Below are 27983 nucleotides of genomic sequence, written 5' to 3' on the forward strand. Positions count from 1 at the left end.
TTCAACGAGATGTTTTATACCCTTTTGGTTTTGTATGACTACTTATCAAGGTACGCAATGGGCGGAGAATATGGCACATTGGAGACAGGTTCTCAGTTTCGGAATTACTTTGTGGCGTTCATTCTTTGAGCTATCAAGCTGAAGACTGCGACGGAGCTTAGGAACAGGACGGCGTTGTAGAACTAGGAGTATCATGTTAGGTGGTCTTATGGTTGAACAGCAGCACCGGAATATGACGTACTGCTTTTCTGGACACGTCTCTTTCTTCACTGTCCGTCCTGGCCTCGATGAAGAGGCGACGCAAGTTGGGAAAGTTGGCCTGTTGTAGTTCAAGGTTCTCAGTTTTAGGAACATGTTTAGGGGATCTCAGCAATGAGGATCAGTCTTGAAGAGTATTACCATTGTCTCGCCTCTGCCAGTTCACACTTGAGACGTCGATGCTGGTGATAGGTTGGACTTTTGAAGATGTGAGAAGATGATTAAAATATTGGTATAAGGGGAGGATGTGTCTAAGCTGCAATGTCGCCGAATAGTCGCTGCTCCAGTGTACTGGAAGTGGATGGTCCCTCGTCGTCACGGCCAAGCACAACCATCATCATCGTCCTCGTCGCCAAGTGCCAAGCCACAGCTTCCAGATGGGATCGAATGCCCCAAAGACGGCACTGTGGCTGAAGCTCTCCTTTCCGGCGGGGCACCTAGCAATGAAGGACCCTGTGAGTGGGGCAACACGAGGCTCACGCCAAGACGCTCTGGCCTGTCGCTGCAGTGACTTGGGAGGACACCACAGTTGAACCACAGTGGCCGCCATTCAGCGCGTATCACTGGACATCTGCCTGCCCGTCCACATCATCGTCGTGATCCATCCCGACACCAGCGACGACCCGGCGACCTGATCCAAGGCTGGAGCACGCCCTCGACAACATCACGCAGCCTTACAGCCGGCCAGGTTGCACTTTTGTTTTACGACTACCGGTACCTCCGCGATCAACATACCAAAGCATCCGTGTATGCGCCATTCCACGACCACACGTTGAGGCGCCATCTCCTTTGTCGAAGCTCGAGGTTTCACCGCCCGATCTCGACCTTGTCAGCACCTCCACCACTGCTTTTCCTCCCCGAGCGCGCAGAACAACAACGCCTTCGCAATGTCAGCTATCAACCGCATTAGGGGTGCGTTTGCGCCGCCGCGCAAGGGCGAAACCTTCGAGCTGCGAGCCGGCCTTGTGTCCCAATATGCCTACGAGCGAAAGGAAGCCATCCAGAAGACCATCATGGCCATGACCCTGGGCAAGGATGTGTCGGCGCTCTTCCCGGACGTCCTCAAAAACATTGCGACCTCCGACCTTGACCAGAAGAAGCTGGTGTATCTCTACTTGATGTGAGCACCAGCTGCCCTCGTCTCTGGCCCCTTCACGAACGAGCGCTAACCCCTGAGTCCAGGAACTACGCCAAATCACATCCCGATCTCTGCATTCTAGCCGTCAACACATTCGTACAAGACTCGGAAGATCCGAACCCCCTCATTCGAGCGCTGGCGATTCGAACAATGGGCTGCATTCGTGTCGACAAAATGATTGATTACATGGAGGAGCCGCTACGAAAGACGCTACGAGACGAGTCCCCCTACGTACGCAAGACCGCCGCCATCTGTGTCGCCAAACTGTTCGATCTCAACCCCACAATGTGCATCGAGAACGGTTTCCTGGAGACACTGCAAGAGATGATTGGCGATCCCAATCCCATGGTTGTGGCCAACTCCGTCCAGGCTCTGTCCGAAATCCACGAAACTGCCCCCGAGACCAGGGCGCTTGTCCTCACACCCGCGACCCTAAAGAAGCTGCTTATGGCGTTGAACGAGTGCACGGAATGGGGGAGGGTCACCATTTTGACAACACTAGCCGAGTACACTGCCCATGACGTCAAGGAATCGGAACACATTTGCGAAAGAGTAGCGCCCCAGTTCCAACACGTCAACCCCAGCGTGGTTTTGGCTGCCGTCAAAGTCGTCTTCACCCACATGAAGGCTCTCAACCCCAAGACAGTGGGCGCTTACCTGAAAAAGATGGCTCCCCCTCTGGTAACGCTCATCGCTTCTGCCCCTGAGGTTCAGTATGTCGCGCTGCGCAACATTGACCTTCTGCTGCAAGCCAATCCCGATATTCTCAGCAAGGAGCTGAGGGTATTCTTCTGCAAATACAACGACCCCCCGTACGTCAAGCTCCAGAAGCTTGAAATTATGGTCAGGATAGCAAACGACAAGAACTTTGATCAACTACTTTCCGAGCTCAAGGAGTATGCCCTTGAAGTCGACATGGATTTCGTCCGGAGAGCTGTCAAGGCCATCGGTCAGGTCGCCATCAAGATTGAGGCCGCTAGCGAAAAGTGCGTCAACGCGTTGCTTGATCTAATCTCCACCAAGGTCAACTATGTTGTGCAAGAGGTTATTGTCGTCATCAAGGACATCCTCCGCAAGTATCCCGGATACGAAGGTGTCATTCCGACTCTCTGCAAGTACATCGACGAGTTAGATGAGCCCAACGCCAGGGGTGCCTTGATCTGGATTGTTGGAGAGTATGCCGAGAAAATTAACAACGCCGATGAAATTCTGGAAGGGTTCGTCGAGGGTTTCTTGGAAGAGTTCACGCAAACCCAGCTGCAGATTCTTACCGCCGTGGTCAAGCTGTTCCTGAAGAAACCGAGCAACACCCAAGGCCTAGTACAGAAGGTCCTCCAGCAAGCCACGGCAGACAACGACAACCCCGACATCAGAGATCGTGCTTATATCTACTGGCGTCTCCTCTCTGGCGATCTCGATGTTGCCAAGGTTTGTCACAATCTCTACCCCCTGAATATGTAAACATTGACTAACTTGCGTTTATAGAGCATCATTCTCTCTCAAAAGCCCGCCATTACGACAACAGTAACATCCCTCCCTCCCGTCCTCCTCGAACAACTTCTTTCCGAGCTTTCCACTCTCGCCTCCGTCTACCACAAGCCTCCCGAGTCGTTCGTCGGCAAGGGCCGCTTCGGCGCCGACGAGATCCAGCGCGCCGCCATCCAAGAACAACGCCAAAACGCCGCCGAGAACCCCATCGCCGCGTCAGTCGCTGCTGCTGCCAAAGGTGGCCAGCAGAACAACGTTGAGAACCTTCTCGACATCGATTTTGACGGCGGCGCTCCTGCCAGCGCAGAGCACGGTGGCGGTGCCGGCACACCAGATCGGTTTGGCAGCCCGGCCAACGTCGGTGGTCTTCCCGGTGCGCCACCGCAACCCAGTGGCGGCATGGCGGATATCATGGGGCTTTTCGATGCACCACCGCCCATGCCGTCGGCGTCTGCTGCAACTTCACCGGCTGCTGCAGGCGGGATGGGTGACATGATGAGCTCGTTTGCGGGCATGGATCTTAGCGGGACGAGTGCGCCGCCGCCGCCTGGTCAGCAGCTGGGGCATCCGGCTAGTCAGACTCCCCCCAAGAGTGGTGGAGGTAGCGAGGATCTACTTGGGTTGTTCTGATGGAGGAAGTCATGATGGATGAGTATGGTGTCACTATAATAGCATGGTAGTTGGGGTTGGTGATGAGGGAACGGGCTAAAAGCGATGGGACATGCTAGCGCCTTGTTTGAGCAGTTTTTGTCCTTGTCTTGTGCAATGAGCTGCTATATTAATAGATACGATACACTAGGCTCTTCGTCGTCTCGTGAATTTGGGGGGCTGCCCCCCTTGGTTGGTTTCCCTCACCTGCAACATTCGTGTCATGACCTCGATTACCTATGGCTTTGCTCTTTAGTTATCGTCATCGGATCCCTTTGCTGTTGGATTACAGTTGTCATGTCAACAAGATCAAAAGCTACAATAATCACCAGAACCTTCACCATCCCAACAAATTGTGTTTTGAGTATTTCTTATCTTGCATGATCGTCGAGCCGCCATCAAGTCTATCACGAAAACTATCTACTCCACGGTGTGTGTGGGAGTGACAACTAGGTTTTGTGTAGGCCCGTGCCTGACCGCAGTCACTTCAAGCCTTGGAGGGTTCATAAGTCGCCGGGATGACCCATGGTAGGTCTCTTTCGTTTTTTCTTTACCTAATAGGCGTTCTGGAAGCTCACGTTTTGGGAATCTGTAGGCATAAGTAGCTTGAGTATACACCTAGGATATGCTGGAGAACCTCCGAGACTTCAACCTATAGTTGCGTTAACGACTGCTCCCCCTTTCGACATCGATACCCAGTATTAAATATACATTTCCTCGATGGACGCTTGCGGTGTCTCGAGATCTAATGGCAAGGTCCGAGTCTCCGCTTTCCAGCCCGTCCCCACGAAATCCACATCAGGTCCCGACCCCGATCCGTAGGGGATGTCAAGCCATGGGAAGCCGCGTGTATTCAATGGAGGATCAGGCGTGTGCAGCCTTTGCGAACGATGGAGAGTGTCAAGAAAGTCCAGGTAGTAGCGCACGTGGGGACGCGACCCTTCTGTCGCTGAGGAGAGGAACACTCTAGCAGTGAAGTTACAAAAGAGGAGATATGCATGAAGGACTGTCACTGTAAGTTTCCGCCTTGCTGGTGATGATTAGGACCCCCCTTGTCGGCTGCATCATTGTAACGGCCGCCAAAGTATCTAACATCTACATATAGGTAGAGATCAAAAATTTCGATTCAACCCTAGAAAACCGTAGAATAGAGAAATTCGGGTGTGTCAGGACTCAGAATAAGACTCAACAAGCATCCAGAAGCCAGTATTATACGACTACGACGAAGTGTCTATCGTATGATCATGTACAGAGAGAGAATGTATCGCGACGGATAGCGAGCGACGGAGCCTTTCTTATGGACATGAGTCAACCCATTTTACCAATAAGGTCCGCTGGCTCAATGGCAGAGCGTCTGACTACGAATCAGGAGGTTCCAGGTTCGACCCCTGGGTGGATCGAGTTTTTTGGGTGCTTCTTATATTTTGCATTCCCATTGTAATCAATTTGCAATTCCGAGCAACAGGATTTGCTCCATTTGTTTTTTTTTTCCACGATTGGTGGGGTTCTTGTTGCCCTTTCACGCTGGACTAGGAATACCCTGTAGATAGCGAGTCCGGGGAAAATTGGAAGGACCAATCAGTGGATTTAGAAGAAACAGCGCTAGGCCACATAGGGCGCTTGTTAATCTTGAGCTCAATGTGCAGATTGTCAGGGTCGCTTTCCCGTCAGGAACGGGCCAGGAACAAGCAAGACATGCCAGGAACAGGCGCTTCCAAGCATCCAATGCCCCTGTTGAATGGTCCCTTCCCCCATCCCGGCCGTCAGTGGCCTTTCCTTTTTACTCTCCTTCCCTTCTTTCCTCCGTTTTCCGCAGCAATCGGGATTCATATGTCCATCGCCAGCATCATCTGAGTCGGTGTTGCAGAACCCGCCGCGACGGCGGTTCGCCCCTCTTGTTTAGTTGTGTTCTATCACTTATACGGCTCTGTCCGACCCGAGGTCATTCATTTCCCCGTTAGTTGATTCGTTAGAAACCCAATCATGACCGAATCCCGTTCATTCGCATTGCGCAACACACAACCGCTGACGCGGTCCAACCTTTGGATATCTCGCTTGTCCTTCCTCGCCCTCCATGCTCTCTACTGCGCCACCGCAACCCATGCTGCCACGACCACAGTCTGGGCCACCCCTCACGACAGCTACTCCTCCTCGATCGGCGTTCTCGGCTGCAAAGTCGATACCGATCGCATTGCCTATTGGCCCGGTTCGGTTGACTGCAACAACCTCTGCGTCTCTCTCTCTTACGGCGACCGTACCGTGAAGCTCCTGCGCGTCGACCAATCCCAGGGCGCTCACGACATCAGCTACGATGCCTGGAACTATCTTGTCACGGGCCACGGGGCCAACGATCGGCCGGCCGTCGGTGGGCCCATCGAAATGCAGGCGGAGGAGTTGGACGCTTCCGAGTGCAAGGACTTGATCCACACAGAGGGACACAAGCTTCCGCTGTCGGCGGCCAACAGCATGAACTTCTTGGCGAGCTGCCTCGACCACAAGGACGGCAGCTGGGTGGGCGAAAACCACATTCTTTACAACATTCTCGACTCGATTTGCACGTGGGGATATGACGAGCCGTGCGAGCTGAACTGGCCAAGTGAGAACCAAGCTCAGTGCAAGCATGCTTTGGGCACGCCGAATCCGCTAAAGGATGATCCGGTCTACGATATCAAGTATCCTTCGGGCAATAAGGTTATCGCTGGGTCGGGAGAAGTGGTGAAAACGGGAGGGACTCCGTGGGGCGATGTGGGAGGGACTGGCCAGGAGAATGCCGCTGCGGGAGGTCTGATTGGGAGCAGTTCGGCGACACTTTTGATTGTTTGGATCATGACCCTTATGAGCTGCGGGGCTTTATGTTGGGTCTGACGATGCTTCGTTTCGTACGAGTTGGATAGTTGGTTGGCTTTGTTTGCTTCGATTCTTGAGATACCCCCTTTAGCACGTTTCGGAATGGATTTGTTGTTCTCTTTCCTTGGTTGAGTTGGCTCTGGGATCTTACTAAACATCTGGCCGGTCACAAATCAGCGGAAACCGAGATAACACCTTCCACCGGCGGCACCGTGACAACCACCGTTTCGCTCATTTGCCCTCCTCGGTAGGCATACGTAAACGTCCAACCAGACGCCGCAGCCCCATGATTGCCCTCCTTATCCACCACTACAATCCCACTTTGCACACTGGGATATTTCCTCACCATCCTTCTTACCGCATCTTCAGCCGCCTCTGTCGGGGTCATACCCCTTCTCAAGCTTTCCACAGCTTGATAGCAAGGTAGAAAGCGCATCATTATATCCCCATCTCCCGTAGCGCCGCAACCACCCACCTCCCCATCAACATACGCACCGCTACCCACAATCGGTCCATCGCCAACCCTCCCCGGGATCTTGTGTGATGCACCATTTGTCGAAGACCCAGCGGCCATCCTCCCATTCTTCCCAATCGCAATCATAGATATAGTATCATGCCCACCCCTCTTCTCCCCAAATTGGTTATTAGACTCTCCAAGACCCCCATCAACCCCCAAGTCCTTTTCCGGAACCGGCACAAAAGGCCCACACCCTCCTCCCTCCCCTTCACCCTTCCCTTCAACCACAACCACATTCCTCCTGTACGACCCCTTTTTACACCCTTCCCTCTTCCAGTCCTCACAAACCCCCCTCGACTCCTCCGTCCCCAAATCCTCTTCCGTAAACCCGTTCTCCCTCGCAAACTCCGTCGCCTGATCGCCCGTCAGGAGCGAATGTCTTGTATACAGCAACACCCGCTTCGCAACGGCAATCGCGTCTCGTACCCGCCGCAAATTGGCCACCGCGCCCGAGTCCAGCGTGTCTCCGTCCATGAGCAGCGCATCTAGCGTGGTTTCGCAGTTTTCGTCGGGCGAGCCGCCATGGCCGACGGTGCCGTCGCATTGGAGACGTTCGCATGTGGAACAGCCGGCTACGATGGCATTGATGACATCTAGACGGGGATTGGAGTCTGGAGGTGGTGGGGAGGTGAGGTTCAGGAAGGCCGAATCGGTGGCGGAGGTGAAGATCCCGCCCCAGGTGTTGATGATAAAGGGGAGGCCGGGGGTGTTGTGCCAGTTTAGATCGGGCTTGGAGACGGTGGTGGAGCTGGGGTTAGAAGAGGTTAGGGGATGCTGGGACTTTTGAGAGGCGAGGGTTGGAGTGGTTGTTGTCAAGAAAGCGAGGAGGGAAAGGATGGTGGTTAGGGGGACGCGGTTTGGCAGAGGAGTCATGATTGATGCGGGGATGACCGCGGGCAAAAGTGAACGGATTAAATGGAAGTGCAGTCTGAACACTCGGTGAAAACAACTGGATGACTTTGCTTTGTGGCCTTCAGATTTCGTTAGGTTATAGCTGAAAAGTGCCAAGTGAAAGTGAGAAAGTGATAAGAAATTCGGAAGCGGGGGAGGTCGGGAATCTTTTCCCTTTCTGGATGATGGTGGTCGGAAGATGGTAACAAACACACTTTCAACCCTAACCCATTTCCTCCATCCACTTCACCTCAGGGGTTTGTTTACTTGCGAGTGTGATCCAGAGCTCTTGGCGTCCTTTTCTTTCTGGTCTAGCATTGTGGCTTTTGGTTCTACAATCCCGTCGACATGCAACCTTCATCCGCGATCACACAACACGTGAAGCGCGCCACTAAGCATGAGGCCTACAGTAGGTTACAAGGCGTCACCCGGAAGCCGGCGTACCCCTCATGTACCCCAACCTTCTCTTGGGTGGTTCGCACCTTCCATTCTGAAGAAATTGCCATGATAAAAGGGTACGAATGGCTGTTCCCATCGCGACCTTGACATATTTCACAGAATGTGGCGAGCTATAGGCCAAAATACTCAATACAGAATGTTATCGTCAAAGGACCCGACAGAAAATGAGATCATCTCGCCCATCTCGCCAGGCGAACCTTCAGTTTACCATGCCCATGACCATGGCTACTATGACGGTGAACCACTACCAACACATTCATCGTTCAAATCCAAGCTTCACAAGCTCATCCCCAGTCGAGACACGTATGTCAATCACTGCTGTCCCAAGTCAAACCCCCCTCGCCCTGGGCGTCACCACCTAACCATCACCACATGACATCAGGTACTGGGGCTCCCTAACCTACAACCTCCTCGCCTTCCTCCTCCCCGCCCTCTACCAAACCCTTTCCAAGCTGTGGATCGCCCAAATTGACTCCTCCTCCGTCGTCCTCACCGACATCTACACCTACATCTCCACCATCGCCGAAGTTCTCAACGAAGGCCTTCCCCGCATCGCGTGGCTCATCATCGGCAACTCGGCCGCTTACTCCCTCACCACCCGCTTATCGCTCTCCTACACTTTGATCGTCTTCCAGACCGCCATGGGCCTGCTCATGACGGTCATCTTCATCGGCGCCGCTGAGTCCTTTGCGGCGGGATTTGTCCCGCCTGAAGTCAGGAACAAGAGTCTGAGCTATGTCCGCGTGTCGGCGGCGGTGGCGCTGACGAGCGCCGTGCAGACGTCGGTGGCAAGTTGTACGAGGGCAATGGATTGGCCGGATGTACCGCTGGTGGTGAGCTCGGTGGGCTTTGCGGTGAATATTGCGTTGGATATGTTGTTCCTTTCGTGGTTCCATGTCGGCTGGACGGGGTACAAGCCGACGGTGTTGGCGCAGGCGGGGATAAGGTTGGCGTGTGATGTGGCGGCTGCTGGAGTGGGGTTGGGGTATTTCGTTTGGGTGGCGAGGAGAAAGGTGAGGGAGGAGGAAGAGAGTCAGAGGCAGAGGGGAGATGCGCGTGAGAATGGTATAGTTGTTTGGTGGTGGACGGCGGGGTTTTGGATGATGGCTAGAGAGGCGGTTTATACCTTTGCGGAGTCAGCGGTGAGGAATGCAATTTACTTGTGGCTGGTGAATAGGATCATTGGTCTTGGAGCGGATTATGCAACGGCTTGGGGCGTGTTTAACACGATCAGGTGGGGGCTGGTGATGGTTCCGGTTCAGGCCTTGGAGACGTCGGCCTTGACGTTCGTTGGACATCAGTGGGGTGTATGGAAGAAGGATAAGGAGGGGATATCCAAGCCTGCTGCGAGTTGGGTGGAAATCAAGAGTGAGTGTTCGTTACAAGCTGTCTGTGAGCAGAACAAGTTGCTGACTTCTTGAACTGTATAGGGATCAGTCGCCCGGCTGTCAACTCGGCTCTGGTCTCTCTGGCAGTTGAGATCCCAATCTGCATCTTCCTTTCCTTGTGGGGGATGAAGGAGTTTGCTTTCTACATCTCTAACTCTGAACGTGTCGCAGACATTACCAAGAAGATGTGGCAGGTAAGCGTGGCGCAAGACTTCTCTCCTCTTCTCTTTGAGAGCCAGAGTACTGACCGCACGCGTGACAGAACATCGACTGGTGCTACATCTTCTACGCACTCAACTATCAGCTATCCTCCATCCTTCTAGCCACTGTTCCTCGGTGGTTTCTCTACCAGTCATTGTGGTCGAACTTACTCTGGTCATTACCATGGGCCATAGTTGTCACGGTGATGAAGTTCAAGAAAGAACAAGCATGGACATTTTACTCTGTCATATTTGGCGGAGCAAACGTCTTTTCTTTCATCGTTGTGGTTCTCGTGCTGGGAGCTTGGGTGTGGAGACTTCACAATGGGATGATTAGAGTATAATCACGGGCACATCAGACGCTCGTGAGAATATAAAACAATCGCCGACATGAAGACGTGTGTGTGAACTGTGGTGCGTCTTCGCCTGATCCAAGTGTAAAAGCTGGTTATCCTAGATTGCATAATGTTCAAGGCTTTCTCAACAATTTTGACCATATACAATCTTACTTGTTTTCCCTCAATGATTGACCTTCCCTCTTGTATAGCCAGTCCTCGGCGCCCAAGCTTTCAGTCGCTTTGAACTGCATCAATACTTGCCGAAGATCTCGTTGTAGCTCCAGATACGCGCGTCAGGGGCATCTTTGTAGCTCATGTTGAGCTCCGATCTTAGCCGTAGTGTCGTCTCGTGAATAAAATTGAGCTCTTGTCTCGCCTCAGGACTTGGGTCTCGGCCTGCTGCCCTAAGCACTCTGAGTCTCTCCTTTGCCGCTTTCAAGCCGTGATCGTCTAGGACGCCTGCATCAAGATCGATCCTGATCTCTCCGCCGTGAGAAAGCGGAGGACGAGCGTGATATCTGAGCCATTTCAACAGCGTACGTGCATGTGCTCTGTCCTCGGGCCCTCCCCTCTCCGGCTCCCATGTATCCGTATCGGCGTTGTAACCAATCGATTTGAAGAAGTGTGGCGTGTACTTCGACATGGCTCTGAACCAGGCTTTATCTTCCTCTGACAGTTTCTTTTTCTTAACTTTGTCGTATGACCACGTTTTGGTCTTACAACCTCCGGGCAACGTAACAATCACGTGGCCAGTGTAGCGACCACTGATTGAGTTGCACTCAACTTTCAAGCCAATGTTCGAAAGTGGAACCCAATTCGGAGAGTTTGCTTTCCCTGCTGCCGAATCTGATTTGGCTGCAACTTTCAAGCCATTGCTCGAAAAAGGAACCCAATTCGGAGAATATGCTTTCCCAGCTTCCGAATCTGAACTGGCCGCAATTTCCTCCTGCCCTGTTACCCCTCCATCATCTTCATCCTCAGTCTCGTCCTCATACTCTGCCATGACCTCATCCTCTATGTCATCATACTCTGCCATGATCTGATCCTTTACCTCCTCATACCACTCGCTGAACTTATCGTCCGCCACCATGGTCCCAAGCTCTTCCTCTGACTGGGTCTCCCACTGGGCGTCTTCCTCTGCCTTGGCCTCTTCTTCTATCGCCGTGCGAACGAGCTCCTCAGTTGCCTGAGTGTTGTCTTCTTCCTCTCCATGGCAGCAGACCCCCGAGTGATCTACAGCCGCCCCTGGTATCGAAGGAGTAGTGCTCGTGTCGGCCGGTGTCGGTGTTGTCTCAGAGTTATCAACACTCGCCGTTGCTGCTGGCGTCACAATTGAAGGAGAAGAAGCCATGCTTGTGGAACCCGTTGTTGTAATGGGTCTTGTTGTGTCCGCGTTATTGTTGACACTCGCCGCCGCCGCTGGCGTCACACCTTGCAGCAGGTCATCAATGAGCATATCCAGCGATCCCAGCTGACTAATGAGTCCCGCCCTTTGATCCATGAGCCTTTTCACCAGCTCCGAGTTTTGGATCCTTGGTCCAGTATTGGTGGCTATAGTACGCGAGCAGTTGTCGTCCCCAGTTTCCTTCTTCCGTTTCCATCTTTCTCTCTGGTTGTCAGGCCAAGTGAGCGGGATCAGGTCGCCGCTATACGTATCCATCAGCATCTTTGGCGATCCATTGCCATTCCTATCGGTGTATACCGGGAAAGATGTATGCGCCAGTGCATAGCCCGTCGGTGGTCTATCCATATCCAAATCGAGTAGGCAGAGTGAGCCGCTGTTCGGAAGCATGTACACGCAGACATCCACGCCGCCGCCGAGACCTGGTCCTGGCTCATTCGATTTCGACCCGTTTCTGTGTTGGTGTTGGAAGACGCCCCGCTTGTAAGGGTCCTTCTCGCTCGGCAACGTCCATAGTTCCTGGCGCCCTAGAGCACTATCATGCCTGGAGACCAAGTTGCAAACCGCTTTGGGCACATGGAGAACGTCCTGAAGGATGATCTCTGCACCTTGTGTTGGATTGTCATCAGATCGGTCGCTGCACTCGACGGGGAGGGTGACGCGGCCGATGCCGTACACTTCCATGAGTACACCCTTGTGGTCTAGCACATAGGAGTCAAAGGGGGTGTAGGTTGTGAACCATTCGCGGTCTTTGGCGACGCTATATCCAGAATCAGCTTATCTGTGTTCAGAATTGGTCAACACGTAAAAGTGCGGTCCTCGGATGATCTTCAGAGGGCAATAATATTTCCTGCAATGATGCCCTTCCAGTACCATTTCTCTGCATATGCCGTCATTGTCATATTTTCTGAAACTTACGAGAAGTTGGACTCGTAAGACACCAGCCAATCTGAGCACAGGCGCTTCGAATGCCCCTTCCATTCATCCTTTCCTCTTCCCTCGCCGTTCTCGATCCCATTCCCGGACGGGGAACCACGGCGAGAGAAAGCAGCCGGTTTGGTGGAAGTCATCGCAAATTTATTCCGATCTCCTGATAGCAGCAAGGCTGACCTCGTTTGCGATGCTGTGCAAGAGTTCCTAAATAAGGGACTCGTGTACCGTGAGGCAGCAAGATGCCTTCTTTTCCCAGGACGATGAAAGGCTGGATCGTGGGTGGATGCTGGATACCGCTACTGGGTTGCACCGTAGCTTGACTGTAGGGAGAAACCTTTGCCCTGGAATTGATGTGGATATTGTGGTATAAATAAGAGTTCAATTTGGGAATAAGGATATCAACGAAATGGATGTCCTTGGATGTATACCTAAATGGAAATGCAATTGGACGTGCAAACAAAAGTGCAGATGGAGGTGCAAACGAAGCACTAACAGAAGCAGACTGCATCTTTTATCCCCCATTGTACACGGGCCACGCCTTCCATCGTCGGGCCAATTGTGCTGAGCTGGAGGTTTGGGAAACGGGAGAGGTTGAGGCGGGACCAATAGGCCATTACCACAATGACAAGCACTTTAAAACCCCATTCACCTTCCACCACGCACGCTCGCTCCGAAATGACCGGGCATTGAGATGCTGATCTGTGCCTTTTTGTTCTCTTCAGCCTGGCGTACCTCGACATATGTTATCATCCTAGCTCGCCTGCTCTGGAACTGAGATCTGAAGATTGCCGAGGACAGGGTCGCCTGGATGAAGAAGCTGAAGATCTCCAACTTTCGAGACCAAGATGCGCTTAACGTGTAGTGTACCTGACACCGAGAAAGTTTAAATCGAGTGAAGAGGAGAGGAGAGGTATATACACTAGACTATAGAAGGATGGGTTAGGGTTCAATAGGGTTGATCTCTACCTACCTGCGCAACAAAAAGTCGTGCTGAATCGATTGGTTGTCTTCACTCGATGAGAGGATCTTCCTTGGAGTTGAAAGCTGACACCAGGCAGAGCTTTACCCGCACTGTTGCAGCACGGTTGCAGGGGGGCTGCTTACCTCTACACTACACAGTATAGCCTGATTGACCCACCCCCCTGGTTAGGCGCTTGCTGTGGTCTCCCTTGCTGCCCTGGCAGTGACTTTTCTGCTCGGTGTCGTCATGGCCGACAGCTGAATGGATCGTTCTTGGCGTTGGGAGCAAGAGGATTTGAGGAATTTGTGAGAAGCTTCCATCTGTTGAATGCTGCGATGCGGCATCGCGGCCTTGTCACTATGTTGGGCATTTGCCATGTAACGCTCCGGTGATAGAACGAGAGACTATCTGGATACCAGTCCGACGTAAAGTGCAAACCTCATCGTCCCGTTCGGTTTCAGTCAGTCACACACTCGGTACCGTTTTGTATGTAGATGCGCCATTTGTGGCCCTTGGCTGAGACGGAGAGGGTTTGCCAATGCTGTGTCTGGAATGGCACACATTAGATGAGAGACAGCAAGTGCCAGGTGATGCGATGTAGTCTAGTGTAGTGCGTGCTGGACAAGTCGTGTGTTTCGGGTCTTTGAGGTTGTAGATACATCATGATCGATATGTGCCTGTAGGTAGGTAGGTAGGTACTAGGTCTAGACTTCCGTCCGGCGTAGATCGCAGGGCAGTGACACGACTTCGTCACCGGCTTTGTGTAGGTGTGTGCCGCTCTTCAAGTTTCCTCAAGCTCAAGGCTCTATGATTCCGTCCCCTCCATCCCACTTGAAAAGCATCCATCTGGTCTCGAGATCTACTGAACTTACAAAGTGCCTTTTCTTTCTTCCAATCCAGGCCTTCCTTCTGGCCACTTATGTCCTTATTTGTACCTATCGACCACCGTCCATCCCCGTATTCTGCTGTCTGGTACATACCTATGTAGGTACCTCTACTCGTCCCCCGGCCGCCGTAGTTGCTCCGGTCCACGATCCCGATCATCGATTTTTGGAGCTCATGCTCCATCCGTCTTCGACACCCGCCAATCAGCCCCACCTACGGTTGCATTTGCACTTGCTTGGCGTTTCCCGCTGCTTCTGACAGTGCCCCGCCTTTGCACCTGCTAGCACCTCCCGCTTCCAAGCTCTTACAGCGCTGCGCGTCCGCTAGTGCTTCATCGGGGCCTGGGTTGCCCGGTTGACGTACTGCATTCGTTGTTCGCTTCTTTCTCAGCCATTCCAAGTTTCCGATCTTCGAACATTGATTGCATTTGCTACCTCGTCCCGTCTTTTTCCTGTCATCCTTCTTTTCCTCCTCTCCTTTTACCCCGTTATACATCCTCCCTCATATCCCATCTCTTTTGCCGCGGGCCTGCGCATTCGATCAATACAGCCAGCACAGCTAGACCCGTCCCGCTCTCTCCAACTTTTGGCGACGCCGCTGTTTTGAAGCATCCCCGCCCATCCAATAAATACATCATCGGTCCTCCCCGCCACGATCCGCTATCATCAACCACCACCACCACCACCACAAACACATCCGCCACAATGCCCGGTGTCATCCAACCAACCGGCTCCGGCCGCTTGCTGCTCATCTCCAACCGTCTGCCCATCACCATCAAGCGCGCCGATGACGGCCAATACACCTTCTCCATGTCCTCTGGCGGTCTCGTCACTGGCTTGAGCGGCCTGGCTAAGAGTACAAAGTTCCAATGGTATGGATGGCCAGGCTTGGAAGTTCCCGAGGCCGAAACCGCCGGCATGAAGCAGCGCCTGAAGGAGGAATACGACGCCATTCCCGTATTCGTTGACGACGAGCTGGCTGATCGTCATTACAACGGCTTTGCGAGTAAGTGCAGCAGTAGCAGCTTCGCCACTTTCTGTTATCCGCTTCTTTGTCTGACATCGGTGCCCCTCCACAGACTCCATCCTCTGGCCGCTGTTCCACTACCACCCCGGTGAGATCACGTTCGACGAGTCCGCCTGGGCTGCTTACCGTGAGGTCAACCGCTTGTTCGCAAAGGAAGTTGCCAAGGATGTACAGGACGGAGATATGGTCTGGGTCCACGACTATCACATGATGCTGCTTCCCCAAATGCTGCGCGAGGAGATCGGCGACACCAAGAAGAACGTCAAGATTGGCTTCTTCCTTCACACCCCCTTCCCCAGCAGTGAAATCTACCGCATCTTGCCCGTCCGGGAAGCGCTTCTGTTGGGTATCCTCGACTGCGACCTGATTGGCTTCCACACCTACGACTACGCCAGGCACTTCTTGAGCAGCTGTTCCAGAATTCTGTAAGTCGAAACAGCCATAGCACTCCGATGCGCATGATCGTTAAGTTTGGACTAACAATTTCACAGCCAAACACCGACCACCCCTAACGGCGTCGATTATAATGGCAAATTTGTCACTGTTGGTGCCTTCCCCATTGGTATCGATCCCGAAAAGTTTGTCGAGGGCCTCAAGAAGCAGAATGTCCAGCAACGTATTGCCGCGCTCACACGCAAGTTCGAGGGCGTCAAGCTGATTGTTGGTGTCGACCGTCTCGATTACATCAAGGGAGTGCCGCAAAAGCTGCACGCCCTCGAGGTCTTCCTTACTGAGCATCCCGAGTGGATTGGGAAAATTGTGCTAGTGCAGGTTGCCGTACCAAGTCGACAGGACGTTGAGGAATATCAGAACCTGCGCGCCGTTGTTAATGAGCTTGTCGGCCGCATTAACGGCAAATTCGGCACGGTCGAGTTCATGCCCATCCACTTCCTACACCAGTCCGTCTCCTTCGATGAGCTCACAGCCCTCTATGCTGTCAGCGACGTCTGCTTGGTCAGCTCCACCCGTGACGGAATGAACCTCGTCTCGTACGAGTACATTGCCACGCAGCGTGAACGTCATGGTGTCATGATCCTTTCCGAGTTCACTGGCGCAGCCCAAAGCTTGAACGGAAGTCTGATTGTCAACCCTTGGAACACGGAGGAGCTCGCGAATGCGATCCACGACGCCGTTACCATGAGTCCCGAGCAGCGCGAGGCCAACTATCGCAAGCTTGAACGCTATGTCTTCAAGTACACCAGCGCCTGGTGGGGCCAGAGCTTCGTTGCCGAGCTGACAAGGATAAGCGCAGAGGCTGAAAAGAACGCCGATGCGCAAAAAGAGCAGCATCCCATCCGCGAGGGTATTGCCAACGCAGCCAATAAGGCTATTGAGGGTGTGACGGATGCCCTGAAGTCCACCAACCTTACTGGCAATCAAGAATCGTGAGTGGATGGCGGCTTCTGGCAGCAAGAGTTGGGTTTATAGAAGATTTCGGTCGTTCGTCCTTTTTGTTGTTTCGTGACGAGTTGAGCAGTGTTAGCGGGAACCAAAGAGGTTGCAGTTGTTAAATAGGCAGCATTATGGGAAAACGGGAATTATGTTTTATGGAATGGCAACTTATTATTGTCATTATTGACTTGTTGTGGTGCCCGGCGAAGGGAGAATGCCTAGGGATGATCAAAAAGAATAACAAGTGAATAGAGATAGCATCAAGCCAGGCGTTGATTTAGGAACGCAATTTCTTAGCCGTCTGCGTGTGCCAAGTTGATAGTCAAGTGGGTGATAGCCGTTCGAAGTGAGTGATCCATGTTCACGTCAATAACGGCTGCCCGCCGTCTACCCGTTTTCGGACCACCCACAGGATGGATCCGAGTCAAATTCATACCTCTGATACCTCCAAGTGTCATCTAAGTCAGGATCGCCAGGACGTCGGCCATCTCTTCGGCTACACCCGCGCCATAAGGGAAATCCAGACCCAAGACCCCTGGGAAAACACTGCTTATCCGGTTTGGGCCGGTTTAGCTCCGCGCTAATCCGGAACCCATACTATATCTCTCCCATATTAGTGTAGTTGAGCATATGAAGGTTTACGTTGTGTTTGGTCTGATCATGATATCGACAGTCCTTCGAACTGATGTTGTGTTGTCGGGTACCTCTAGTAGATCCTTTCGATAATCGATGACGTCATTTTTCCTCGCCGTATCACATCACCGCACCCAAGCTCACCAAGCATTCCTCAACGTTCAAGATCTAAATAAACTTCATCACCAAATTCCATTCATTGGAGCAACGGCAAAAGACCCTTATTCCGGCTCTGCGTACTCTTTTCCAACCCTACAAGTAAAAGTTGCAAGCGCAAATCATAATACAATGCCCTCAGATCTCAAAGACAAAAACGGCGAGCCCATTCATGTGGGTGACCACGTATTTGCTCGCTCCCGCGGTGGAAGACATGAAGGTGAAGTGGAAAAAATTGTCACGACCAAGGAGGAGGCAGAGAAGGAAGGGGTGAAGCACCCGCCCAAGGTGAGTTTTGGCCCAGAAGGGATTGGGGTCATTAGGTAGGGTGCTAACGGAGATGATCGAATCAAACAGGCGCTATTCACCGACCAGCATGGTCATCATGTAGAGCATAACCCGGAGGCGTTGCAGCATGGGGAATATGCTCCTGGAAAGTAGTTCTTCAACTTGGATAAAGTATATCGCTGAGGGCACGTCTGTGATGCACGAGATAGTATACGAATCACGGATTTGACTGTAGCTAATATCAATTGGTCCGATGGTGTAGTTGGTTATCACGTCAGTCTAACACACTGAAGGTCCCCAGATCGAGCCTGGGTCGGATCATAGAAAATATCTTTTTTTTTCGTTTCATGAATAAGTGCTGAACTTTCTTTTTAGATCTCTTCCTTTGATTTGTGGTGTTCCTTTTGTCGCTTTCACAGTCCAGAGTCCTGGAGGTTGAACAAAGAGACCAAAACACCAGTCTGTTACAAAAGGCTTCCATACTCCACCCCCTCGACAACCCCCCCCCCTTTCACACCAATATTTGAAACTGAGGGCATCGAAGAAGGCAATCCCAATTGAACCATCATCCTATTGTGAACAACACTAATCAACTGCCCGCCCGTGAACTGCCCAATACTGCACTGATCCATCATCATGCCCACCGTCTGCGCCACTTGCGCGCAGCTGTTAGTGCTTGTCTCTCAAGACGCACACCGTTTTTTTTTTCCCCTTCTCTATAAAGTTCACGAAGAACCATCGTACTAGTATATCATGATATCTAACCCAAGATCCTTTCATCAGTCATGACTTCATGAATTGGACACATGCCAGCCCGCTTTGACACCCCATAACGTACTTGAGCCATCTCCCTGCCCCCTTTCTCCACCACTCAACCTAATACCTCAAGTCCCTCTTCAAATCCTTTTTCGGCCCATTCAGCATCCGATTAATCACCAACCCGCCCAACGCACTCCCAATCTTCCCCTTGGTATCCTCCCTCCCATCCCCATTCACCTTCCGATGATCCGTCGCGGCCCCCACCGCCGCCGCCGCCATCGCCGCCGTCAACACCCTTGACCCTTTCCTGCCCGTCCACGGACCAGGTTCCTTGCGCACCCTGATGGCCTCAATGGCAGCGGCGTCGAGCGCGGCGTCGATGCTTCGTCCCCATCGGCTCCTGGAACGTGGGTCCCGGCCGCTGTAGCCCGTGCCGCTCCGGTGGCTGCTTCTCCCTCGCCTAGTACTTTCGTATCGCTCGGGGGAATACGAGTAGGAGCGTTGACGGTTTAGATTGGCTCGAGGCGGGTAGCGGGAGGAACGGGTACCACTGCCGCGATCGTGATCGCGGTCGGGGGAGTGGTGCCGTGATCGGGAGGAACGTTTCTTGTTGTGGTTGTTGTTGTTGTGGGTGTGGGTGTAGTTGGTGCTATAGTCAGTGTCGTCGTCGGAGTCGTCCCCATGTCCTCCATCACGATGGCGGCCGGTTGACCTGGGTCGTACGTCTTTATCTTTGTTGAGGCCGAGATTACCAAATGTGGAACTGAGTCTGTCCAGGGCTCGACGGCTTATGGAGCGGTGGCGCTTGGGAGGTGCTGTTGTTGATCGGGAGGGACGGTCGTAGTCGGAGAGGTCTGAGTAGTCGTCATCGTGGTGGTAGCGGTCTCTGTCTGAGCCTCGTCCTCGCCCGCGGCGTTCTGGCATGTTGATGGAATGTGTTCAGTGACTTGACGGAGACCTTGGTGTTCTAGTTTTGGGATGGGGTTGAGAGAGATCAATGTTGTGTTTGTCGTCGACAAGAATGACCAGCTTGTGTTGCAGTCGTGATCAATAGTGAAAGAAGAAGGATGAACTAGTGTCAGGGGTCTTGTTTCGGTTATCAAATTCCTCAACGGTGCTTTTGCTCACTCATACCGGTTAACTTGAGCTGGAATCGCCACATCATCTGCAGGTTGATAGGGAAACAAGTTCACTTGAACACAACATCCACACACTCAGCCCTAACGTCATACTGCATACACACACCATGCGGGTAGGTTACATTAAAATTTCTTGGCCAGACACTAGACGGACAGGATTGGCTAAATTAAACACGGCACTTTGAGCCGAGACGATGAACATTCTCGCATCACTGGAGTGCTTGGTGCTTGGGGACAAGTGACACTCGGGCAGTATCTGTAGAGACGGGAGGCAGCAAGTTAGCGAGCACCAACTGGGCGGCTCAGTGTTCAATGCTGACATATACCAGACCAGAAACGTCGAACCACCTATAAACACGCTGCTTCAATAAAATCTTTGAGGTTCGAGGTAAGGAAAGTGGAAGGGTTAACGTGAAGTCGACGCCGTTGAGGTCCTGAGCCTCTGAACATCAACATCAACCTTGACTCTACGACCCCGACATGCCGCCCGCTGCCGTGTGCTGGTCTTGATCTTCCAGGTCGCGCTCGCGCGGCCACTATTAACATCACCACAGACACTCCCTCCCTGACGAAGAAATGATCTGATAGGAAGATGGCACTAATGATGTTATGATGGAAGATGACCACCGCCAAACCACAGCGATGGAGACTGCTACAGTCATGTAACAACATGGATGATGGTAATTCCGCGATGGATGAAGGTGGATTCTATACAAAGTCTCAGAATTACTATTTCCTTAATATATGGGCCCCGACCTGGAGGTGCTTTTTGGACCGCGGCAGATGCACTGCAAAGTGGCCCTTGTCTCCTGCTGCCGCAGGCGTTGAACTAGGAGACTAGGACAGGTACGTAGAGGTACCCCTTCAAGCATCATCAATCAACATGACCAATTACAATCATTTGCGCTCGCTGTTACATGGCGCCGGCTAATAGCGCCGGCGAACACAGCACTCAACAGGGAACCAACATCCGACTGCAGTGCGTCTTCCTTCCTCTTCATCTGTTCAACTTTCGTCCTCCCATAAATTACCTCTACCTGCCTAGAGATAATCGATGGAACAACTCGACTCTAACCCGCGAACCTGATCGGACGAATTGGGAACGGAAAGTCACGATACCGCCCAGGGGCTCTATCATGCTCATCAACGCCTCCATGGTGTTCACATTCAGACAGGGTGGTCCACAACGGGAGCAACCGCGCTTATGATACGGTGGCCGGCGCGCTTACTCGCAGACGACCTCATGCCCCTGGCGAAGGACACCCAGCGCTTACGGGCCCTTCCCGGACCATCTCCTTGAGTCTCCAGTCGGCATATTCTTCAATATACCCGGTCTGAACTACCAGCTTTGAGATGGTGTACTTCTACTTTCGAGAACACGGACACTGCCGAGCGCTAACTGTTATCCCATCAAGTTGACTATGTACAAACCCCGGTAGGTCTGGAAAGTATCGAATACATATAACGAGCTATAGTCTTACATAGCCAGTCAATAAATCCAATACCTCTTCAGAACGCTCGAAAGTGGTTCATCTCGCTCTAACCTCCAAAATGTGCACCTTCTGTTACACCCCCTACATCGGGTGCCCCAAAGGACGACGGCACTACTACCTCCAATGGTTAAAATGCAAGACAGCCATCAAGAACGGCCACAGTTACTGTCCCATCGGCGAATCCACGGAGGTTAGAGAACTCCAGAAACTTTCTGGGAATGTTCTGGCTTGCCCGTTCCATACCCATATCGCCATACAACAAATTGAGTTCGAGTTCCGCCAACGAGACGAAGTCCCAAGCCCGATAGACTTATCCGAGCCTTCTTCTCCCACAACGTCCAACACAACTTATGTGGCTTCTGACGATGAATCCGAGATTGAGTTCAACCAAGCAGGTCAGAAGTCCTTACACCGGCCTTCTAGCACCGCGGTCTACCTCGACCTAAGGTTTCCCAAACCCGGTCCTATCAAGCGGCACAAGTCAGCAACACCTACGAAGACACAGACCACAAATATACAACAAAGCACGGATAGGAGTCTAAACAGCCAAAGTGAACCAAACACAGCCAGTATTTGCGCCAAGTCTGTTCCCGGCACAAGCAGCAGCAGCAGCAGTAGTAGCAAGAAGGGTCCGGTCATCAGTCCAGGCCTCCCAGCTAGCCCAGCTGCCTATCGTCAAAGTCGAAGCCAACCCCAGACACAACCACATGCCAAACTTACCTTGAAGGCACTTACCGAGGTTGATGAAAGCAATAAAGAGTTGAGGAGCACCAACAAGCTCTCAGAACCAGCCTACCATCCACCCAGTCCTCCTCCACCCGAAATCATTACAACATTACCGACACCAGTTGACCAGGCCAATCCATCCAACCCTGACCTCTTGACTCGCCGCCTGGGGCCCTCGACGGCACTCACCATAACGATTACCAAAGCCCCAAAGCTCAACATTCAAAAAATCACATCTTCCAAGTCCGAGCCAGATCTGAAGTCAACACCCAAAGGTCTCGAATCCAGTAACTCCACAACCACCTCTACTTCCCACACATTTGATTCCTTCCTCACCCCCTCCGGTACTCTTCAGCCAAAGTCTAGCACAACCAACTCCTCCACCACGACAACCAATACCACCACCACCAGCAGCAGCAGCCTCCGCAGCCGCAGCGGCAGCCTCTTCACCCGTCTAAAAGACGGTACGACAACAACACTCCATCACTCCGCTCTAAGTCGTACACTCAGCGCCAGCACCACCAGCACCAACCGCCGCCGTCAAGCATCAGCCACACACCCGAAAAACATCGCGCCATGGGATCAGGTGCTTTTACCGGCCTCGATCTCCAAGCCTGTCAATCTTGAAGTTGGAGTGAATGATATTGCTACCAGGGAACCAACAAATCTAGCGGCAGACGGCATCACAAATTGCGCCCTGAGCTCGGAAACAAAGGCAATCGACGGTTACCTCCAAGGGAGGTTAGGGGGCCAGGGTCCGAGGACAGCGCCGTTGCCAGCCGAGATGGAGGTCATGATGTCGAGATTGGAATCGGTCGGAGTTGGTGTTGGGCTTGGGATTGGATTGGCAGTTACGCGTGATACTGATGAGGGAAAATCTGTATCTGGACATAAAAGGAGTTGTTCGGCTAACATGTTACAGGGGAGAATGGGAATAGGGCTGAGCGGCTTGAGGAAGAGGGGCGAATGTAGTTGATCGGGTGGCTGTGCGTTCTTGCCTTCGGGGCTTCTTGGTCGACGTTGATCAGATAGGAAACGATTGGTCAACCAGGTCAGCCTGAAGTGGGCATTGAGGCATTGTCGGTGTAATGTGACAGAACGTACGAGGGAAAATGCATGCCAAGTCTACCTCTTGAAGTAATCGACTGTTCTGCTTCGCCGTCGTCCCAACACACATCTCGATAGATACACTTGCATTATACATCAGGTATGTTAGCTTAGCCAATGAGCCACCTCAAGGATAAACGAAATGAGTACATAACGGGCGGTATCACAACACTTGCTCCTTTGGTCTCTTCTCTTCTTTTTCTTCGTTACCGACCCCCTCCTTCACCTCTATTCATCCCAGAGTCCCCTTCTTTTTCCAGCTAAGATACCCTAGCTACATGTAAAGAGGAGCTTTGTGGTTCTGCTGCAATGGTCGAAAGATAAATGAGAGTGGAAAAGACGAATGGTGAAACGTTACTCTAAGTCTGGTCACCGTACGTCCCCCCTCTTCAAAGAACTCCAATCACCTCAACGACGCACGAACATGACTTTGCCTACCACCACCAGCCTCTTCTCAAAGCCTCCGGGCTGATCAAGCATTAACATACATAGTCACTCTTTCATCTAGACCGCAGCACAAGCCTTAACCTCCCATACCTCTCCCCAGTCTGTGTTGTCAAAATCAAACGCCAACTTCAAGTCGAGATACCTCGATGCTACCGATAGCCAGCAAAACGAATATCTTTATCTTGGACAACATTTACAACGCTAAGAGATTCGACAACACATTTGTCGGGCGGGGTTGGATAGGGGGTTGACCCTATGAGGGTTGGACAGCCAGGTATTTATTGGGTTTCTTAGAAGGTCTTCTTGGTCGCGACAGTTCGGCTCAATGTCTTTCTCCACCTATACTAGAGGATCATTTCACACAACGGTACAATCAAGTCACAAGGTACATAACTACAATATGAATGAAGCGAATGCAGTTTCAATGCCCCCCCCCCCCCCCCCCAAAATCACTCAAGGGGTATTAGTGTTCGTGCTGATGTTGCTGTTGGTTGTTGTATGTGTGATGGGATCTATACTAATCGTGGGAGGACCAATAGCGCCGTGTATGCTTGGGCCCATGCAAGTGTGTATACTAGGTGGTGACAGGAACTGGGTGGTGATGGTCGTGTTCGTAGGTACCCTCTGCGGCGGCCATGGCGGCAATGGGCCAATGATCCATACTGCTATCCACTCGGGGGATCGAGCTTGTTGAGGATGTCGTGCTTGTGGAAGCCCGCTGTGGTGGGCGCTGTGCCGGAGGTAGTGTATTCGCTAAAGGTTTGGTTGGGGTTCATGTTGGCGGTTGAGTGGGTGTTTGTCTGGTCGGCGCAGGTGCGGCGAGTTGCTCGATCGATTAAGGAGGACATGGTGTATTGCAGGCATGGGTGATGTGAGACTATGCATACTAGGTATGTATGGGGTAATATAGACTTGCAAGGTGGTGGTTCGTACCGCCGATAAGGAAACAAGAAGGATGGTATAAATGTCTGGGTCGATGTTGGAATGAGCCGTTGTGATCATGTGTTATCCCAGAAATTGATGTTTTGTACCCGCTCAGTTCAAAGTCCACAGTCAGTCATTCTCGCCTTTCTTTGACAAAATTTGGCCGAAAGAAGGACCATGCTGAGCCTGTTGGCATTTGCTGATCTCATTTGACCCAACCCACGTCACGTAGACAAGGCAGTGAGCAACATTTGGAAGCGTACCTACCCCTGGAGCTTACTTTGCCAGGACCTACTTCGAGGTCTCAAAGTGCTGATATCGATGCACATCTCCGAGAAGCCATAAGTGACAAACGTAGAGGTCATTACACGTTTCCTAAGAGTCACGGGTGGTCAACAAGTAGACAAACATATGTCTTGCTACATACCTAGCTACTGAAGGAAACCATAGAACTCATTCCAATCCATCACCCATCACCAAAGTCTGCAGAAAACCTCTCATACAAGACATCAAACCAGCTTGAAACCATAAACTCCTGGGCATCACTAAGGTCTCCATCGTAATCGTGTCGTCAAACAGGCAGCTGTCCACCTACTCTGCCTTGCGTAAAAGAATTGGAAAAAAGCAAAGTCATCAATATTCATGGCAAATCTCCCGAGTCAATCACCGTTTAATACGGCGAGTTGACGATGTCTTCCCTCTTCAGCCTCTGAACAGCCGGCGTCCGAGGGCCACCGACCCTGTTACTCGAACCTCTCCTCGCGGCGTCGAGGAAATCCCCAGCAATGCTCTCTCTTGTCGGCTTCTTGAGACGAGTGTGATCAACCATGTTGACCTCGTGTGGAAGTGCGACGATCACATTCTTGTCTGTACCGAACTTGAAGTCGTCGGCCTTGACATCGTCCGTATATCGCTTGATCAGATACGGTGTCTTCCTGCCGGTGAGTACCTTCCTAAGGTTCCACTCAATGATGTACGGACCAGTGGCGGTAATGATGCTGGTTTCCTCAGTTCCGGTACCAGTGTTGAACTTTGCAGGCGTGAAGTTAACAGGCTTGCCAGTCTCATGCGTGAACTGGGCCACATGCTCGGGAGTCAGAGCGAGACGGCGTGGCTGAGGCTTCGAGTCGGCAGCAAAGGATTTCTCGAATCCAAGCTTGCCCTCATTCTTGCCTCCCTTTTGCAGGGCATCGACCAGCAGGAGGTAGTTGCGGCACGTGGCAAGGACCCAGCGACCGTCGGCAGAAACATCGAGACCGAGAATGGGCTCACCAAGAGCGGGAATGTGTGTCTTGGCATTGATGCCGAGGCGGTCAAACAGACGAATGTCACCCTTGTTGGATGCCACGGCGATGTAACCCTTCTCGGTAGTCGCGAGGGCGGAGAAGTCGTTCTTGCTCGCGTACTGCTTGAGCTGGCTGTCGACAAGCTTGGTACCAGAAACACGGGGATCTATACGGTAGAGAGCGTTTCGGCTGATACCCAGGAAGGTAGGTTCGTGAGTCATCTGGGCAAACTTGTTTTCAGGTGCAAAGGTGACAACAGGAATGTCGTCATGAACCTTCCACTCGTCGACGACTTTGCCGTACTCGAGATCCATGCGATACAGCTTGTTCGGGTCACCATCTTTTTGGAGGACAAGATTCCGATCCTCATTGTGAAGCATGACCTTGGTAGGCGAGAAGAGCTCGCCCTTTGGCGTCTCGACCTTGGAGATGTTTGTGCTGAACTCGAGATGGTTGCTGGGCGTATGCTTGAAGACACCAATCTTGGAGCCGCGGACAACAAACGAGCGATCGTGCTTGTAACCAACAGCGATCGACTTGTTGGTGTCGGTGTCCTTGGGCTTGTATTCAACATCGTCCTCCTCCTCGTCGGTGTCGTAGTGTTCGCTTTGGGGACCATCATCATCGGCATCCTCAAACTCCTCCTCTTCTTCCTCCTCCTCGACAGGCTGGTCTTCAAGTACCAGATCATTGAATGCATCGAGAACGTAGTTCTGTTCAGTCTCCTTGATCTTGCCCCACTTCATCTCATTCTGTTGTTCCCAGAGAGCAGACGTCAGACCCTCTTGGAATCGGTCGAGGGTGGGCTGATCCTTGAAGCGCAGTAGCCACGAATAAGCTGAGCCATCGTCTGTGAACTGGTTGAAGATGAAAGAGAGATATTCGGGGTTGAAGACTGGGTTGATCTCCGAGCTAATGGGAATGCCGAGCCACTCGCGGTCGGGAGTCGAGACTTGCAACCAGTACTTCCAGTTGCCAATTTCGGAGACTGTTGCTGTAACCGAATCGGCCTGAAGGACAAATGATCCTGAGGGAAAGTCGTAGAAATGTAGCTCTCCCTTTTCGGCGGCCATAACCTCACGGGCCTCGGGAGGTACCGTGGCCTTGGGAGGGCTATAGTTCCTTTCTTTCTTGGCAGGAGTAGACTTGACGGGAGTAGACTTGGCGGGCGTAGAGGAGCCTGTAGCAGCGTTCTCCCGCTTGACGCTGGTGTTGGCTGAGTGTAGAGGCATGGCGTCGATGGAGTCGATTGATCGCGTAAGGAGGGCCGGGCTGTGGATGGGACTAGCCTGGGGAATCGGTGGCTCGTCAAAAAAGTCGAATTGCTGAAGGTCCTCTTCCGTAGCCAAGGTATTTGGCTTGCGATATTTGCGCTCGTACTGGCACTGTTTGGCGGCAAGCTCAAACTGATCGACCAGCGAGGATGAGATGGCCGTGTCGCAAACAAACTCGTAGACGTCTCCCACGTCTCCGCTCAGATCGCGCCAGGCCAGGACGTGATCACCACCTTCTCTCTGTTCAACGCGCAAGTGAAGGGCCTCGTCGAGTAAGAATGTCTTTTCGTCGCGTTCGGCAGCGAGGATGTCGGCGTCGATGTCGGCGTCCTCACCTTCCTCTTCGGCGAGCAACTCGGCCTCTCCCTCTTCGTATACTCGCTGTACGACGAGCTGGTACTGGAAGTCTTGCGCAGTGCGACGAATGCGCGCCGAGGCGTCCTTGAAGAGGAGTTCGGAATATCCCTTGGGAGAAAGTGGTCTGACGAGGTAGAGCTGGCCTTGGGGAAGCTCAACTAGCGTTTCCTGGTTGTTACCGGAACCAAACAGAAGCTTGGCCGCTATAGGGTAAAAGTCAGCCAATGATCGTAACGAGGCTTTGAAGAGTTGACGTTCGCGTAGTTTGGGTAATGTGATGGGTCAAGGTTGAATGGGCGTGGTGTGCGTCGATCGTGAGGAAGGCAAGAGGTGTAGTAGAGTGGGCGCGTTGCGGGGGCTAGCCCAGCGTTGCTTCCTGGTGGATGGATGCTCCCACCACTGACCAGGGACGCCAGCGATCATATGCCAACGGTGGGGGAGGGGGATTCGGGCTTGATCTGCCCATCACGACTTACCTCCTCTGAGGACAAACATTGCTGCCGTCGGTCAATATGATACTTGATTAATCGTATTGGACGTGATGATATGAGCTTGCTCAGCGAGCACCCGGCGTGCACGGTGCGTTGTCGCTGACGGTGAAAGTTGAAGGGAAGGAGGATGAT

General features: G+C 52.4%; 10 protein-coding genes across 10 annotated transcripts; 6 read left to right on the forward strand and 4 right to left on the reverse strand.

Annotated features, from left to right (window-relative positions):
• Positions 1–1145: 1145 nt before the first annotated feature.
• Positions 1146–3713, forward strand: NEUTE1DRAFT_85450 (uncharacterized protein; the record flags this gene model as incomplete). Its single annotated transcript, XM_009854829.1, has 3 exons — positions 1146–1378; positions 1441–2824; positions 2882–3713. The coding sequence occupies 3 exons, from the start codon at positions 1146–1148 to the stop codon at positions 3512–3514; spliced, it is 2250 nt and encodes a 749-aa protein (XP_009853131.1).
• A 1802-nt stretch (positions 3714–5515) lies between these two features.
• Positions 5516–6669, forward strand: NEUTE1DRAFT_66770 (uncharacterized protein; the record flags this gene model as incomplete). Its single annotated transcript, XM_009854830.2, has 2 exons — positions 5516–6349; positions 6631–6669. 2 exons carry the CDS (start codon positions 5516–5518, stop codon positions 6667–6669), a joined length of 873 nt encoding a protein of 290 aa, XP_009853132.1.
• Positions 6670–6744: 75 nt separating this feature from the next.
• Positions 6745–7769, reverse strand: NEUTE1DRAFT_46478 (uncharacterized protein; the record flags this gene model as incomplete). Its single annotated transcript, XM_009854430.1, has 2 exons — positions 6745–6790; positions 6871–7769. 2 exons carry the CDS (start codon positions 7767–7769, stop codon positions 6745–6747), a joined length of 945 nt encoding a protein of 314 aa, XP_009852732.1.
• A 613-nt stretch (positions 7770–8382) lies between these two features.
• On the forward strand, positions 8383–10186 carry NEUTE1DRAFT_123735 (uncharacterized protein; the record flags this gene model as incomplete). The annotated part of the gene is made up of 5 exons (XM_009854831.1): positions 8383–8549; positions 8629–9302; positions 9387–9614; positions 9677–9828; positions 9897–10186. The coding sequence occupies 5 exons, from the start codon at positions 8383–8385 to the stop codon at positions 10176–10178; spliced, it is 1503 nt and encodes a 500-aa protein (XP_009853133.1).
• A 78-nt stretch (positions 10187–10264) lies between these two features.
• On the reverse strand, positions 10265–12683 carry NEUTE1DRAFT_66775 (uncharacterized protein; the record flags this gene model as incomplete). The annotated part of the gene is made up of 2 exons (XM_009854832.1): positions 10265–12334; positions 12493–12683. The coding sequence occupies 2 exons, from the start codon at positions 12642–12644 to the stop codon at positions 10423–10425; spliced, it is 2064 nt and encodes a 687-aa protein (XP_009853134.1).
• A 2166-nt stretch (positions 12684–14849) lies between these two features.
• NEUTE1DRAFT_66778 (alpha,alpha-trehalose-phosphate synthase) lies at positions 14850–17079 on the forward strand (the record flags this gene model as incomplete). Its single annotated transcript, XM_009854833.1, has 3 exons — positions 14850–15358; positions 15432–15804; positions 15871–17079. The coding sequence occupies 3 exons, from the start codon at positions 15058–15060 to the stop codon at positions 16766–16768; spliced, it is 1572 nt and encodes a 523-aa protein (XP_009853135.1).
• Positions 17080–17609: 530 nt separating this feature from the next.
• On the forward strand, positions 17610–18192 carry NEUTE1DRAFT_117711 (uncharacterized protein; the record flags this gene model as incomplete). The annotated part of the gene is made up of 2 exons (XM_009854834.1): positions 17610–17848; positions 17918–18192. The coding sequence occupies 2 exons, from the start codon at positions 17693–17695 to the stop codon at positions 17999–18001; spliced, it is 240 nt and encodes a 79-aa protein (XP_009853136.1).
• A 532-nt stretch (positions 18193–18724) lies between these two features.
• On the reverse strand, positions 18725–19531 carry NEUTE1DRAFT_123738 (uncharacterized protein; the record flags this gene model as incomplete). The annotated part of the gene is made up of 1 exon (XM_009854835.1): positions 18725–19531. One exon carries the CDS (start codon positions 19529–19531, stop codon positions 18725–18727), a length of 807 nt encoding a protein of 268 aa, XP_009853137.1.
• Positions 19532–21297: 1766 nt separating this feature from the next.
• Positions 21298–22941, forward strand: NEUTE1DRAFT_102725 (uncharacterized protein; the record flags this gene model as incomplete). The annotated part of the gene is made up of 1 exon (XM_009854836.1): positions 21298–22941. One exon carries the CDS (start codon positions 21298–21300, stop codon positions 22939–22941), a length of 1644 nt encoding a protein of 547 aa, XP_009853138.1.
• Positions 22942–24842: 1901 nt separating this feature from the next.
• NEUTE1DRAFT_131084 (uncharacterized protein) lies at positions 24843–27855 on the reverse strand (the record flags this gene model as incomplete). Its single annotated transcript, XM_009854837.1, has 2 exons — positions 24843–27563; positions 27837–27855. The coding sequence occupies 2 exons, from the start codon at positions 27853–27855 to the stop codon at positions 25114–25116; spliced, it is 2469 nt and encodes an 822-aa protein (XP_009853139.1).
• Positions 27856–27983: the final 128 nt, after the last annotated feature.

This window comes from Neurospora tetrasperma, assembly GCF_000213175.1.
Source record: "Neurospora tetrasperma FGSC 2508 unplaced genomic scaffold NEUTE1scaffold_5, whole genome shotgun sequence".
Classification (NCBI taxonomy): Eukaryota; Fungi; Ascomycota; class Sordariomycetes; order Sordariales; family Sordariaceae; genus Neurospora; species Neurospora tetrasperma.